This window comes from Uranotaenia lowii, chromosome 1 (genome assembly GCF_029784155.1).
Source record: "Uranotaenia lowii strain MFRU-FL chromosome 1, ASM2978415v1, whole genome shotgun sequence".
Classification (NCBI taxonomy): domain Eukaryota; kingdom Metazoa; phylum Arthropoda; class Insecta; order Diptera; family Culicidae; genus Uranotaenia; species Uranotaenia lowii.
Genome location: NC_073691.1, coordinates 147,161,450 through 147,178,483, shown reverse-complemented (window position 1 = coordinate 147,178,483; position 17,034 = coordinate 147,161,450). Strand labels below are relative to the sequence as shown.

The following is a 17,034-nucleotide window of genomic DNA, read 5'->3' as shown; positions in this document are numbered from 1 at the left end:
TTCGGAGAATTTGATAGTGAGATAACTTCAAAACCTCTTTGCAAATAATGAACTTTCAGTTTTAAAAGTAGGTGATTGTATTCAGTTTACTTATTGAAAATGTAAATCTTATATGATTAATAAAACATTATGAAAATGCAAACATTTAAAAACCATCAACTAGTGCATAAGTGAAAAAAAATATAAAGACGAAAGATTGGAATTGGCTCACCGGGTTTTAGTTCTCGTTGGGAATCACTATCATCATTCGTGATGATACTGCGGTACTGCTTCGGCCGGAGGTATATTCAAAAAATATCAAAAACTAACCCCTTTCCTTCCAGAAAACACGTTTTCTCACTTTTTTCGTCCTAAACAGTTGACCAATTTACATAATCGCAGTAATCCGCGGTATGCAACAAGACAACTTCAAAATCGTTTGCTCAATGGAAACTAAATCAAAAATAATTCCCTCTTTCACGTCCCTTTTAAAATGATTTTTTTCAGCTCAAAATATAAATTGCTCAACACGCACTTTCATTCTTAATTTCAAACTTTTCATCTTTGGACATTGTGAGTTAGAAAATATTTTTCTGTTAACCTCAACTGCAAACGAAAATCCCACAACCTATTCATTTTTCCACGGTATCGTCTTGCGGTTTTTTCAAACACTTTTGAATGCGCTATTGAATCACTTCCAACCAAAACTAAGACGACCCATCCACGAGTCATCTTTTTATTAGCTGCTGTTGAAATTTTTCACTACTTCACATATTTCACTATTTCAAATAATTTAACAAACACGATTTTTACAGACGGGGGAAAAACGCGTGCGCTGCAATTTCGAAATCTCGCAAGATCCGTCAAACACAACAAAACTGTATCGATCGCTAAAGAAGTCCCGAAATAGAATAAATTAACAGTATTTTTCAATTCGCGAGAAAACAAACGAGAAAAACGCGACGGCGGAAAAAAAAAAAAAAAAAATCACTCTCACAAATAGCTTGCCAAACCATTGCCCTTTAACCAATTTTTTCGGTAAAAAATGATGTCTTCGTCTCGTCAACACTTTGGCCATTTCAAACAGTGTGATCAAACATATTATAATCAACATTGGTAACTCTCAGCATGCTTCATATACTTCAGCAAGGACATGTATATCAGCACCACCTCCTGGAGAAAGTTCTTACTAAAAGGAAATTTCTAGCATTGAGGTACTGAGGAAACTCTGAACATTCTTTCCATCAACCGTGGGTTCGCGTCTTAACTACAAAAGTTCGTGTTTGAACTTGCATTTCTATGACCACGCAGACAATTTTGTTTATGTTTTATTTTCAACATAGGAATTTCAGCCTACTCCAACTTTTCTTCGTGTAGCAAAGTATGTTGCTATGGTTTTCAATTTGTGTTGTTTTCTGCCGAATGGAAAAAAGGTCCCGACTGACGGAGTATGCTAATAAATCTACAATTTGAGATTCTAATGTCATTTGAATTGGAACAATCATTGATGGAAATTTCACTTTTTGGATAAAACTGAATATTTCATAAAAGAAATCATAAAAAAGACAACAATTTACTTTGTGAATTGATCTTAAAATCTACTCTACAATATGATTTGAGATTTATTGATGACCACATCATCATTATTGTTATTATTATTATTATCTGGAGCACGTTTGGTAAATGGAAATCAGCATATCTCTAAAATGAATAAATTGGTAAAGGAAAAAAATCTTCGTGTAGAATTAGCTCTTTTTAATACTTTTCATTTAGGCACATTTGATTTTTTGGAAACTCCAAAACATGTTGAACAGATAAATCAAAATCATATTTTGAGTATAAAATTCATTAACGAAGTCAACTTACTTATCATGAAAGATATTATGAATGAAAAGTAGATATACTTGTGTTGTATTTAGTATAATTGTCAGATCGGGACACAAAGTTTTGGTGATAATGAGCTTAACCGTTTTCGCCAGAAGCTTTTGAAATTTAGTCTAAGGCAACTTAGGTCTTCTCGATAGCATTTATTCATGTTCGTAAGAACTTTCCTGACATGGAGGCGCGTTTTATGTGTCCTTCAAGTATCTGGGGAGTGAGGAATATTCCTACTATTATTATATTTGGTGTGATACTATTCACCCGGAATTTTGATGAAACTTGCAACTTGGTTTGACAAAAGCAGCTTGTCTTTGACTTGGCTTCGGCTTCTTCTGCTTCTTATATGTCTTTAGACTGAACTTAACCTTAACACGATGTATGGTGCTGAAAAGAGATCCCACTTTTTGGCCACATCCCGAACTGAGGCTGATTTATTACTGGCGTAAATAAGCACGCATGCTTTTCCGGTCCATAGTTTTGTTCACCGGTTTTTGCCCAGATTTTTTTGTCCGCGAAGCTGCTTTCTTCTCCATACCATTGAATCGCATTTCGAACCGCTCCAATGCTTACTTCTTCCATTTTTGCTAACTGACGCAGCTAAATGTTGTGAAGAAATAATGTTAGTGCACGATATTTTTGCGCTTTTCCGGGGAAGTGTTTCCCATTTGGATTAAAATAATGAAAACTTTAGGCCACGATACACAGAGTTTTAAGTTGAACTATAAACCACATTACACAGCGGAAATCAGCTTTTTAATCGTCATACGGAATGATTTCCAGGCCTTCCTCCGTATCGAAAGATTGTAGACACTACTTTCGATATAACCTTCCGGGACAACTCGTAAAATTCACTTTTTTCTTCACTTTTGTAGGCATTTCGCACAGAAGGGGTTCCCGTCTAAGTCTCATCTCTATCAGTTGTTTTGATGACAGTCCGGATGACGTCACCGGGGTCATCTCCCTCTTCGAAAGTCTTATTGATTATTGGAAAGTCGGCACACGTCCCCGGCGTATTGCTAGATCCGTTTCAAATGTGTATTTTCCGAACCTCTCCAACAGTGTTCAGCATTCATATTCATATTAGTATGCTCCCGATTTGGGCAGCAGAATCAACTTCTACCGTTTCACACCTCTGAACACATCCTGTCTTCAATTTGATCCTCAAACTTTTTAATCAGCGAGAGATGGTACACAAACATTACCAATGTGATTTGGAACCAGACCAATAACTTTCAAAGTCAATTTATATCCCGATGACAGCCAAATCCCGACAGACACATGTTATTGATTTAACACCATCCATTGCTGCCGATGGGCACACTCTAGTAAATATTATTGCGGCTGGAGTGTTTATTCGTTTTTTTTTTCAATCTAAATCCTGCTGCTAATATTGGCTTTAAAGTAGTGCTTTGCAGTTTTGCTTTTTGCCCTGGAGATAAGCGATCACCCTTGATTCCATCTCGACGCCGAGAACATTATTGACAACAAAAATTATTATTTTAGAAGCTACCAGGTATTCCCTTCAGACTCAGGGCTAGAAAATGATAGCAATTTTTTTCTCAAATATTCCATCAAATAAATTATTGTTTATGGATGAGTTTTTCTACCGTGCAATATTTCTTTCATGACAACTTAATTGTGATCTGGAAAATTTTCAAATTAAAATCACGCATTTAGGAATTCAATCCGGAACCGATGGATGTTACCATTCAAGCTCGGATGCTCCTGGAAAACGTTGGAAACGAGGGAGGCGTCAAACGACGATTGATTCATAAACGCTTTTGAGCAAATATTGTCTGCGGGTTCCACCGAGTGCTACGCGTTGCCTCTAATTAGATGTCCAGTGTCGGCCAGTTTAAACCCGACCGTTATTGTGTGAATTCTCGCAATGGTGGACAGATCGTGTTTATCGATTCCGGTGCGGTAGTTGAAATTGGTGACAGCGATATATGGAAAAATAACTGACAATGTGATTATAGTGGGGTATAATTGGGTTCGCTGAATGCTTACGGGCAAAGTTGCAGCGCTAACTCGCTTATCAACGGAGCCGGATCGCGGATCAATTTTGCGATTCATATTATATTTCCTGCATCCGAATCAATCAAGCTGATTAGGGTGGAGCTGACAGAATCAAAAGCAATAATATGATTTCTCTTCTAAGAAATGGATATCTGCTTGGAACAGAGTCTAACGCTTGTCTGTCTGTTCCCTATAGACTCGCAAACTACTCAGCCGAAAATCAAATTTAACATGTGAGGATTTTTTGGGCCAGGGATGGTTTCTATAGTAGTTACAATCGAGGAAGAATGACCTTAATGGGTTAAATTCCTATAAGAAAAGGAAAAAAAATAGTAGATACAAACCCCTTTGAATTAAAGGAGGACGGGGTCTCCCATACAAAATTTACATAAAACATGACACAACTCACACAATTTGATATTGATTTCCAGAAAATTTGCTACTCAAATACATTTTTTACAAAATTAGATGATTGATTGAATTGGTGGCCAAGTTTTCAGATGATTCTTTGTAGCGAAGCTTTAAAAACATGCTGAAATAGGAAAGGGGGGGGGGGGGGGGGGTTGGTTTCCATATAAATTCAATGTATTATAAGACAGAATTCCAACCGTTTTTAACAATTTTGATCTAATTTTCCTCACAATCAAGTTTTGATGCAACAAGATGATTTAAAGCGTTTTCAGACGTTCAGAGTTTTTTTTTTATAAAGGAAGGTTCCTATACAAAATCAATTAAAAAAATTCAAAACATGAGCAGTTTTAAAACGAGTTTAAAAAAAATACACACGAAAGTATGGTTATGGTTGAAAGCATGGTTTCTCTCAGAGCAGTTGAAACAAGTTGAGCACAACTGACTTTCAGTGTGTGCTGCACGGCTAACTTTTACCCAAAACACAAATACGCTAAACCCAAATCTGTAGCCATTACAATTATTTACTAATACGACATTTTAAAAATTTCAGCAAACTTACATTATCTACTCACGGGCCCGTTTCCTACCATAGTTCACAAACTTTATATTCCAAACGCACAACAGTCATATCACAGCTATCGGATGGCACAGGTTTATCACAGCTGAATATCTGGCAACACTAACCACTGCCCGGAGCACCTCTGTAGACTGCTTCCGGCTGGATCCAAATCGTTGGAATCTCACGGGCGTCGGGAATTCTGTTCTCAAAAACGAGACTCGAAAAAGCCAGAAGAGGCACAAAAACGAGTCCCGAAAAAAGAGAATTTAGCTCTCCAAAAACGGCCCAAATGGGGCCGGTCACTGCGAGGTCGTCTGGGTACGACTCCTTTGCCTTGTCTGAGGCTGAGAAGTTCCTTCTTTTCCCTTTTGTTTTTTCGGCACCGAAGTCTTACGCAATCCACTAAGGGTCGTTGCCTGTTCCCAATGCCTGCTTCCACCGTCGCGTCGGTCGGATGAAGCCAATTGTGATGGCTTGTATGCCCTGCTGGAATGGTTTCTTCCATCGTCTTCTTCAGTCGCTTTCTTCAAACCCGGCGCTGTCTTAGGTCTTGGTTTTTGCTGAACTCTATTTTCGTCTCCGCTGGGGCATAATCGACGAGCACTCGTTTTACGCTCCCTGTGAGTTGAAGAAATGCCTGATTTCATGCGATCCGACAAACATATCGGCTTAATCTCACCTTATTATTCGCGTGATTTCGAAATCTCTTCATTTGTCCTGGCTGCGACTCCGGGATGCGAACAAATAGCACAATTTCAGTCACAACAATTTTCACAGCGATGGTGAGCCGAACAATTAGTTTGTTTTCCTTGGTTGCTGTTATTTTGATTTGTTGATTGTTGTTTCCGTTGATTTCCCATGTGTGCGTTTGACATATACACTCTAAGTTTTAAACACTCATTCTTTGGTAGGTTTTGACTCACTCACTGCACGCTCAAAACAATATAGCTAAACAAACTTAATTATAATGCTACACGGTTCGAAACATTTTGTTCTGAAACACAAACCCAGCTCAAACAGACGTTGCTGCGCTTCGATCTGAGTTTGGACCCCACCAGTGGTAATCCAACTCAGATATGGATTTGCAGTTAGGGTTGTCAACTGTTTTTCCAAGAAGTCTGGAAGATTTTGAAAAAAATGTCTGGAAATATCTGGATAGCTAGGTTTTGAATGTGGTGACCTTTTTTTATGATCGCCAGATCTCAATGTTGCAATGTTTGACTCTCAATGGTTAACCTCCTAACTTCGAAGCATTTGCCATTATAAATAGGTTTCAAGCCTTTCTGAATTCATAATTCATAAATTGTCCAGAAGTCTAGAATTGTTTGGAAGAAATGTCAAAAGTCTGGAAACCTGAAAAATGTCTGGCAGAAATCCAAAAAGTCTGGAAGATCCAGACACAATCTGGAAGGTTGACATCACTGTTTGCAGTAGTTCAGTTGCAACCGTCAAGCAACATGGACCAGCGGGCAGCGATGCCGGCCAACAGCGTAGACAACCATGATCTGATTATGTCACATGGTCGATTATGTTATATGGTCGGATTATGTCACATGGTCGATTGTGTTGCATGGTCAGATCATGTTGCATGGTCGATGATGCTGCATGATCGGATTATGTCACATAGTCGATTATGGTGCATGGTCGGATTATGTCACATGGTCCGATTATGTTGTATGGTCAGATTATGTTGCATGATCGTAATCTGTTGCATTATAGGATTATTTCACACGGTCCGATTATGTTGCATGGTCAGATTATGTCACATGGTCGATTATGTTGCATGGTCATATTATGTTGCATGATCGGATTATGACACATGGTATTATGTTGTATCATCGGATTATGTCACATGGTCAGTGAATAAAATTGTCCCTTAGATTGTCTTGAAACCAGCGACAAAGTCGGCGTGTGGATTTGTCTTTATTCTCTCTCTGTGCGACAACATTTTGTCTCTTCCGTATGTGTATCTTGACTAAATGAAATAGGCAATCAAGAATTGTCACGTCGTAAGAAGATAATGACAAATTCTAATGTGAAATTGTCCTGAAATTTAAAACTTGGGACAATCCGCCTCGATTATGTGGCTAGTCTATCGATCTGATAATGAAAAATTATGTGATCAGATAATTACCTTAGAGCTCTTGGCCAAGCATTAAGTGAACCCATGTTAGAAGTGGTATAGTGACACTGGGTTGAGGCTGTGGCCAATCTGGCCGGTTCCGGAACGAAATCTGTCAAAATTATCGGATTGAGACTTGCGACATACTAATCGAAAGCTCTTGGCTCTTCTTGAAAGGAATCGATAGGAGATGCGATTCGGGGACACTGGGTCGTGGCCATGGCCAATCTGGCTGGTTTCGGAACGAAATGTTTCAAAGATATCGGATCGAGACTTTCGGCATATTGATGGAAAGCTCTTGGCGGTTCCATGGCCATGACCACGACCCAGTGTCTACGAATTGCTTCTCCTATCGATTCTCTCATGAGAAGCCAAGAGCTTTCTATCAATATGTCGCAAGTCTCAATCCGATAACTTTGTCATATTTCGTTCCGGAACCGGCCATGGCCACGACCCAGTGTCCCCGAATCGCTTCTCCTATCAATTCCTTTTATGAAGAGGCCAAGAGCTTTCGTTTAATTTGCCGAAAGTCTCGATGCGATAACTTTGACATATTTCGTTCCGGAACCGGCCAGATTAGCCATGACCACGACCAAGTGTCCCCGAATCGCTTCTCCTATGGATCTCTTTCATGAAGAGGCCAAGAGTTATAATCGGATACCTTTTAGTTGATATTTTCGGAGCCGATTATCCTTATATTTTCCAACAGCAACAAACGAATGTTCTGAAAAAATATTATCGGGATCCATAAGCAAATATATTTGTCTTTATCGTTCCAAGCGTGCTACAACGACAAAGATTTATTTTTTTTGTCACGAAAAGTTCAACTTGAATGTTGGTTAATCGCCGCGATGTATTGTTGTTGAATTTTATCGACGTTTTTCGCGAAGAATTTTTTTACTTGAACACACCCGAAAAAATTTACAAGCCGCCAACCTTCCAATAGAATCATACTGACACTCAAGAGCGGATTGGGGTTAAGGGTTCAGTAAAGATATTTTTGGACCATGCGACATAATCCGATCATGCAACATAATCGACCATGTGACATAATCGACCATGTGACATAATCCGATCATGCAACATAATATGACCATGAAACATAATCGGCCATGTGACATAATCTGATCATGCAACATAATCGAACCAAGTGACAGTTAGATCATGCAACATAATCGACCATGTGCAGTGAATCAAAAATCGCCTACTAACGAATGATAATGACATTGTCCCAAGTTGAACTTGTTGTTGAATTTTATCGACGTTTTTCGTCGTGTTTTACAAATTAAAAACTGTTTTTTACCAGTTGTCCAGACTGGTTTTTACCAGTTGTTTAGGGTCGATTTTGTTAGTTGTTTACAATTTACTGTTTGTAAAAGTTAAAAAAAAGGAATGAAAAATCTTAATGTTTGCTTAGAGATTTATCTTTCCGGTGCAGCAATACTACGGGGCCTACGGGCTCAAAATTTCGTCAATCAACCGTAGAATGCCAAAGTAGCTCGAAACGTCTGGACAACTGGTAAAAAACAGTTTTTAATAGGAGAAATCACCGTGAATTTGTTTTATGAAATGAATTGTGAGGGTTAAAGAGTTGAAAATGAAAGACGGATAGAAGATCAGAAGAAAATTCTAAGGTGGTGAAAAGAGCGAAGAGCATTTGAAATAGAAACTTGACCACATGCTAAATTCTTTGTCCCGCATCAATTAACTGTATTGAAGAAGTAGTACCCAATAGAGAAGGCACTACATTTTTCGATACAGTTAATTATGGATGGTTCGACCGCCATGTGAGTGTGCACATGTGCCGAACGGACAAAAGGTTTTTTCAATACAGTTAATTGATGCGGGACAAAGAATTTAGCATGTGGTCAATAGACTGGCCCAAATTTGTATGGGATGAATTTTAAAACATTTTTTTCAACGCGGCACCCCTTAGATTGGTGCATTTGGGTGAAAAAATGACTTTCTGAAAGTTTCAGGTCATTTGGCAAAAGTACGAGCTGGCGCAAATGATTCGAAATTTGTATGGAAATTTTCGGCCAAATGTATGAAAAACCGACATACTCTCACTCTTTGTGTTCTAAAATATGTTTCCAGTATGCTAGAAAGCTCAGAATTTCAGGAATTGTAGTTCAAACAATGACAAACAAGTTTGTAGAAGATTGTGATACGTAACGAGTTGACTGTGATGAGTTATTTGCAATTGAATGTGTGATCTTTTTCGCATTTCATCGATATATCGTGAACGGTGTATAGATGGATTATTAGTACTAACTTGATCGCATTGTCACACAATGAGAATAACTGATAGAAAGTTTATGAATGCAAGGAAGTCTAAATGCCCCAAAACAACGTTTGTCAGAGCTTTTTCGCAACTTTGCCGAGGCCACAAACTTTTTATTTGTTATTCTCATTGTGTGACTATGCGATGAAGTTAGTGCGATTATTAGCCCTTACACCGTTCACTGTATATCAAAGAAATGCACACATTCTATTGCGGATAACTCATCACAGTCAACTCGTATCGCGTCACAACCTTCTACAAATTTGATTGTCATTGTTTAAACTACAATTTCTGAAGTTCTGAGCTTTCTAGCATACTGGAAACATATTTTAGAACACAAAGAGTGAAAGTATGTCGATTTTTCATACATTTTGCCGAAAATTTCCATACAAATTTCAAGTCCTTTGCGCCAGCTCGTACTTTTGCCAAATGACCTGAAACTTCCAGAAAGTTATTTTTTCACCTAAACGCACCAATCTAGGGGGTGCCGCGTGGAATATAAGGATTTTTTTTGTTATGGGCCAGTCTAGGGTCAAGCTTCTATTTCAAATGCTCTTCGCTCTTTTCACCACCTTAGAATTTTCTTCTGATCTTCTATCCGTCTTTCATTTTCAACTCTTTAACCCTCACCGATAAAGCCGCAAATTCATTTCATAAAACAGTTTTTAATTTGTGAAAATCGCCGAAAAACATCGATAAAATTCAACAACAAGTTCAACTTGGGACAATGTCATCATCATTCGTTACTAGGCGATTTTTGATTCGCTGCACATGGTCGATTATGTTGCATGATCTAACTGTCACTTGGTTCGATTATGTTGCATAATCAGATTATGTCACATGGCCGATTATGTTTCATGGTCATATTATGTTGCATGATCGGATTATGTCACATGGTCGATTATGTCACATGGTCGATTATGTTGCATGATCGGACTATGTCACATGGTCCGATTATATGGCCAAATTGGATTATATCACATGGTCAAAAACACTTAACCCCAATCCGCTCTTGAGTGTCAGTATCATTCTATTGGAAGGTGGGTGGCTTGTAACTTTTTTTCCGAGTGCATTCAAGTAGAAAAAATCTTCGCGGACTCTCAATGAATTCTTAGAATCTTTAATTTTGCCTAATTACTGTTTTATGGACACACCCTGAAAGCTCAGGAAAAAAACTCCCTAATTAGACCTTAAGTTTCAATTTGACACTCCTCGCTAAAAGCCGCTATATCTCTTTTGAAACTTTTTAAGTTCATGACCACACAAATGTAAAAATGTGGAACTTTTCAATCAAGGAACTGTCAAAACTGTTTGAGTCACACCAGAAAAAAATTGAGAAGATGATTGAAAAGTTGACGTAATTTGGCACATTTTTGCAATTTGTATAATACGAAACACAGAATTGTTGACGCATTTTCAAAGGTAGCTGAATAACGGAAAACTGAAGTTGTGTATGTGAATAATGTTTGAAAAAAATATTTGAGTTACATTACGAGGTTTCTAAAACTATATATTTTTTTTTAATTCGTTCTGGAAACAAGAGAGATGGTTTTAATCAGAAATGTCAACTATTAGAACTCCAGGGACAGGTAAAAATTTTATGGACGGATGAGGGTTTAAATAGAAGAAGTGTGTTTATTTTCATCGGTGTATCCAAAACTTCGAAATCCATTTACCCAAAGTAAAAAACACCCGTCTGCCTAAACACTTGTTATAATATCTACTTAATTTGTTGAAAAATTAGCGTTCGATATTCCAATTTTCCAAGAGATAAAGAATGCTTGTAACATTAGCGAAATGGAAATCACAGCCACTCGTTACCGTTCACGAATGTCACACTATATCTTTTCATTAATTCTCATTTGCAGGATTGATTCGCAGCAAATCCCGCATCGACTACGAACAAATCGCGGTCATAAAATTCAACGTGACAGTCGTGGACACAGGCATCCCGCAGCTGTCCTCCACGGCCGAGGTCACGGTTGACATCATCAATGCAAACGACAACGATCCCCATTTCGAGGCGCCCCAGTACTCGATGACGGTACCGGAAAATGCCCCGATCGGAACGAAAGTTGGAACTGTGAAGGCACGGGATGCCGATTCCGGCAGCTACGGGGAGATAACTTACTCGCTCGTTGGAGACCGCGCCGCAGCTGCCTTCTCTCTGGATCCGGACACCGGGCTGCTTTCGGTGCGGAACAGCTCGGCCCTGGACCGGGAACGGGAACCGGAAATCGGGCTGACCGTCATTGCCGCCGATAGGGCTCCGGAAGCGACGCGACGCTCCACCACCGCTCCCATTTCGATTCGGATCCTGGACGAGAACGACAACGCGCCCATCTTCTCGCAGAAGATATATCACGCTACCGTGGCGGAAAATGCGGCACTCAATCCACCGGCAGCAATATTGCAGGTAATTTGTTTCTAGATATCGACGTTCTCTGGCTGCTCTGGGCTGGGGTGACCAACTCTTGCTCCATTCGAAAAAAAAGAAACTGTTGTTAAAAGCCTCCGCCACCTGTTCCAAAGGTCCACACCTTTTCTGAACGAATGAGATGAGATTTCGATGCCCCAGGTTATCCTAGGGTTGGCATCCGTCCCCAAAAGCGGGACTAGTCACGTATTTTTTTTTCAAATTTCCTGTTGGTTAAAACATTTTTTTCAAAATGTTTTGTGGAGAATAAACAAAAAAAATCTCAATTCAATCTCACTGCCACAACCAGAATACAAACTTCGTATGAGTATGAGTAACTTTAGCAGCCAACTTCAATATCGATTAGAGTGCCCCAAATGACCCGACTTTTGAAAAAGTTATACGCTGCAGGCTAACATTGATCCTAGGCTCAGTACAAGATCTCATGCCAAATTTGGGCCAGATCGGATCACGGGATGGGGTCGCTCAACGAGCCTAAAGTTTGTATGGGATTTTGAGACATTTTGTTCGGAAGAAACATGAAAAACCAGTTTTTTGTTAATAACTTTGATTCCCGTCGGCCAAATTCTTCCAAAAACAGGTTTTCTCAAAGCCTAAACTATGAAAAATATTTCATCCCAAGACTGCATTTCGATAAGAGTTAAGATAAAAAAGTTATTAGGCTAATGGGCTAAATAATAACTTTTTTATCTTAGGTCTTATCGAAATACAGTCTTCGGATGAAATATTTTTCATGATTTAGGCTTTAAGAAAAACTGTTTTCGAAAGAAATCGACCGACGGGGACCAAAGCTATTGATGAAAAACTGGTTTTCATGTTTCTCTCGAACAAAATGTCTCAAAATATCATACAAACTTCAGGCTCGTTGAGCGACCCCTTCCCGTGATCCGATCTGGCCCAAATTTGGCATGAGATCTTGTACTAGGACTAGGATCAATTTTGGCCTGCAGCGCATAACATTTACAGGTTTTGAATTTATCACAATTCCGCATTTTATTCAAGTTGATGAATGCTCATAATCAAAATTTTTTTTTGTATCCAAATTAGGATCTTCAGGAAAAGATCAATCTCCAATATCGATCCAGCAAAACGGTCGTATGGTCGATCCACCTAAAAAATCGGAGCTTAAGAATCGATCTCTGATAGATCGATCTTTTCCACTGTTAACAAGAGAGAGCTACTTTAATTAACGTTTCAATTTAGGTTGTCACGATCTATCGAAATCTGCATACAAAAGCTCAAAAAAAAAAACCAATCGAACTCCAATATCGAATTGATTAAGGTTGCCAGAATTTTCCCCGCGCGTATCCGGGCCGGGCTATTTTATCTGAAAACCTGGTGAAATCCAGGCATGTTAATTCAAAATCTACAACCAAAAAAAGGGGGATACATCCGGGCAAATTTATGTAAATCTATATATATAAAAAGCAATTATCTGTATGTTTGTTTGTTTGTTTGTTTGTTTGTTTGTTTGTCCTCTATAGACTCAGCCGTCTTAAGAGCTAGAAATCTGAAATTTGGCATGGATGCTCATTAGGACCAGGAATGATGAAAAATGTTTTTAGATTTTTGGACGACCCCTTCTGAAGGGGGTCGTCCATACAAGACAAATATTGTTTTCACGTTATTGACGTTATTTTCCGTCGGATTGTGATGAAAATTTGCACATGAATATTTTGAGAGACGAGCAATCGATTACAGTTATCAAATTTAGGGATAGGGGTCGGCCAAAGGGGTCGTCCATATCGACTGATTTATGTTTTTGCAATATTGGCGTTATTATACATCGGATTGTGATGGAAATTTGCACATGAGTGTTTTGAGAGACGAGCAATCGATTACAGTTATCAAATTTAGGGTTTGAGGTCGGCAAAAGGGGTCGTCCATATCCACTGATTAATGTTTTTGCGATATTGGCTTTATTTTACATTGAATTGTGAAGAAAATTTGCACATGAGTGTTTTGAGAGACGAGCAATCGATTACAGTTATCAAATTTAGGGTCAGGGGTCGGCCAAAGGGGCCGTCCATATTCACTGATTTATGTTTTTGCGATATTGGTGTTATTATACACTGGATGGTAATGAAAATTTGCACATGAGTGTTTTGAAAGACGAGCAATCGATTTCAAGTTTCGAATCGCGGATCAGAAATCGGCTGAAAGAGTCGTCCATACCCAACTTTAATGTTTTTGCGATTTTGATGTTATTCTACATTGAATTGAGATGAAAATTTCCGCATAGGAGTTTTGAGGGACGCTCTTTTGCTTTCAGGTTTCAAATCTTGACTCAGGGGTCGGCAAAAGGGGTTATTACCTGTTCACTGTTTTTACGATATTCTCTTGATTGAGCATAGAATTGTAATGAAAATTGGCACATGGGAGTTTAACAGAAAAGATAATTGATTTTAGGTGTCAAGTTTTGAATCGTGGTAAAAAATGGCCGTCCATGTTAGTTGCTCACTGTTTTCGCGATATTGTCGTGATCATGCATCGGATTGAGATGAAAATGTTCAGATTAGGGTTATAAACTATGAGCAATTGACTCCAGGTAGCATGTTCCGTTTCAAGGGTCGGCGAAAGGGGCGTATATATTCACTGATCACTGTTTTCAAGTTCCTGACGTTAATTTACATATAAAAAAGAAAAAAATGGCACAAGGGAGTTTTGAGGAACGTAAAATTGGTTCCAATTATCGAATTTCGGGCCATGGGACAGAAAAATAGGGTTTCATTGGAAGTTCAGTAATTTGTGCAATAATTTTTTTGGAGGCAGTTAATTGATACCAATTTAAGTGTGAGGGTCAAGCAAAAGAGTCGTGCACACAAACAAATAGTACATGTTTCTGCCATAATGTCTAGATTTTGCAACCGATCGAGAAGAAAAAAACTCTCACATAATTTTTTTTATAAAAAGCCAATCAACCGTGTAATTTGAATTTCAATTTATAGTAATAGTAGTGACTTTAATCACTGTTGAATTTTTTCCCCAAAATTGTCGAAAGAATGTTTCGAATTCATTTTCTAAACTCATTTTGACGTACCAATGATTTAAAGCGAAACGAAGTTCGTACGGGATCAGCTAGTCCCAGATATTATTCAATCGTACTATTGAATCATACTTTTGGCTTAAAATTTCGTATCTTGGGCGTAAAAGTTATACATAAGAAAAGTTCATTTTTTGTTTGGTGTTGCCTAATAAGGTCAACAAAATCCTAGCAATACTGGGCAAGGAAAGCATCAATTTAGCACTCATCGCTTCAAAGCGCTGTATGTTGCTTATTTTTCAACCGTACAAATTGTACAATTTGTTCAAAAATTTAAGTTTGGTAAACCTTGTAACGTAACTCATAAATGATACTCGGACAATATTCAGCTACAATAATTTGTTTTTATGTTATTCAAGGTCGAAGAATCAGCCATTTTTCGCTATAAAAAATCACTTTGTGGCTGAAAATGTTTATGTGTGTTTTTTTCCATTTTTTAAAAAGAAATACGATTAATATTATTTTCAGATTTTTCAAAGACAGCTGTTTTTTTTCTAGTGAAGTAATTATGCTGCGATGTTTCACAAAAATATGATTGGCAGACTCAACTGTATCTATCAAATATACAAATTTCCTATGTAGGGGAGGATGAGAATACTTTATCCCTGGGGATACTTGATTCCTTCGCTATTTTTTTTTAAACAGGAATGCCTTCAAATATCAAATGTTCTAAAAAAAATGTGTCAAATAGAACAAAACAACAATCCTGTATCTCAACTAATTTAAAAAAATATTTTTCAAGTTATTGAACTTTGATTGAAAATTTTTCCAAATTGGGATTTGAAGATTTGTTTTATATCACTTTAAAATGTTTTTCACATGAAAAAATTATGATAAAAATATTGATTACAATATGTCAATCGTTAGAGTATAATATGAACTTCAAATTGCCATATTTTCAAAGCAGTTGTAAACTCTCAATATTTTTAAGAAAAAGTTTTCCAAAATGTATGTTATGTATGGGTATAATAGATCCCTAGAATACAAAAGGATACATTTTTCTTCTTAATCGATCGTGATCAATCGCTTTCATGAAATTATTTGTATCTGTTCAATAACTTATGTTTATCCAGTAATTGTCTGTCAAAAAGAACTGAAAACACTGAATTTATCTAAAACTAGAAAATCGCGCCTTAAAGTATGCAATAACTCCAGGGTAGTAAACAAACTTTTAGAGTTCTCTTTGTCTAATACTTATAAACTGTAAAATGAGAAGTAAGGCTATATGATCATTTAGTATCCGGGCAGTTACAAACGTGTGTATTTTAAAAACTATTCATTTGATCGAAAAACTTTGTATGAAGGAAATGAAGGTGTTAATATGACATTTAATGTAAAAATATAAAAAAAAATATATTTATCAATGATTTCAAGAAATACTCTTACTTTTTCATAATTTTTTTTTTAATCTTTGCACACTTTTTTAAATCATGTATTGATCTATTATTTTTACGACAGATGCAAAACCTTTGCAAAATCATCATATTTTACACAAATTCACCTGGAAAAAGCAATTGGAATCTGGCTGGAACCTTTTCATGAGTAGGCATCTCGAAGAATTTGATCTTTTAAATCCGGTTTGAACAAAAAATTATTTGTCCATCAGAACACATCTGACACATTGCGTAGAAATCGATTGCACAGATTGCGATCCATTGAACTTTTCACTATTAGTTATTTACATGGTGTCTACTATAGTAGACTTAAGTCAGGCATCGTTTTTTGCCTGCCGAAAATGGAATAATTGCATTATTTAAGGGGTCTGCATTTAGTTATCCCCAATAACCATAGTCTTTTTACCCATATTTGAGATCAAGGGTCTCACTCCGATGCTTTGTTTGAACTTCGTGAGCATCCTAGAGTGGCTCCTTATACTTCTTAACCATTTGATCAAAAAAAAAAATCAGAACAAAAACAACAGTTCATGAGTTTTCAAGTCGACAATGAAGAATTTTCGTGGCCTAAAATGCGCAAAAGGCGCAAATTTGTGCAAAATTATTTTACCATATCTTTTTGCATCGTAAATATCTCAAACACACGTTAACTTAAAAATCAGGCAAGATATTCCTTTTCATAACCAACTCAACGCTGCTAAAGTTTTGCATATTCGATGTCTAGTAATGTAGCTATCACCGAAATAAAGTGCCCGGATACTAAATGATCATAGCTTTAATATGGCAAAAAATAGTCAACGGACCATTTATCTTCGGATTTTGCCTAGGGTCTGGGCACCCTGAATTAAGGATCAAGTCTCCTTTAGTAAAGGATGAAGTCTCCTGTAACTTTAAAAAAAATATAT

The 17,034-nt window shown here is 37.5% G+C and overlaps 1 protein-coding gene across 1 annotated transcript in view; it reads left to right on the top strand.

Moving 5' to 3' along the window:
• The window catches only part of LOC129738010 (cadherin-87A), a 565,342-nt gene that overhangs the window by 466,876 nt on the left and 81,432 nt on the right, over positions 1-17,034 (top strand). The window contains exon 14 of the mRNA XM_055729186.1: positions 11,124-11,671. Within this exon, the coding sequence (XP_055585161.1) occupies positions 11,124-11,671 (548 nt within the window). The remainder of the gene's footprint in view (positions 1-11,123; positions 11,672-17,034) is intronic.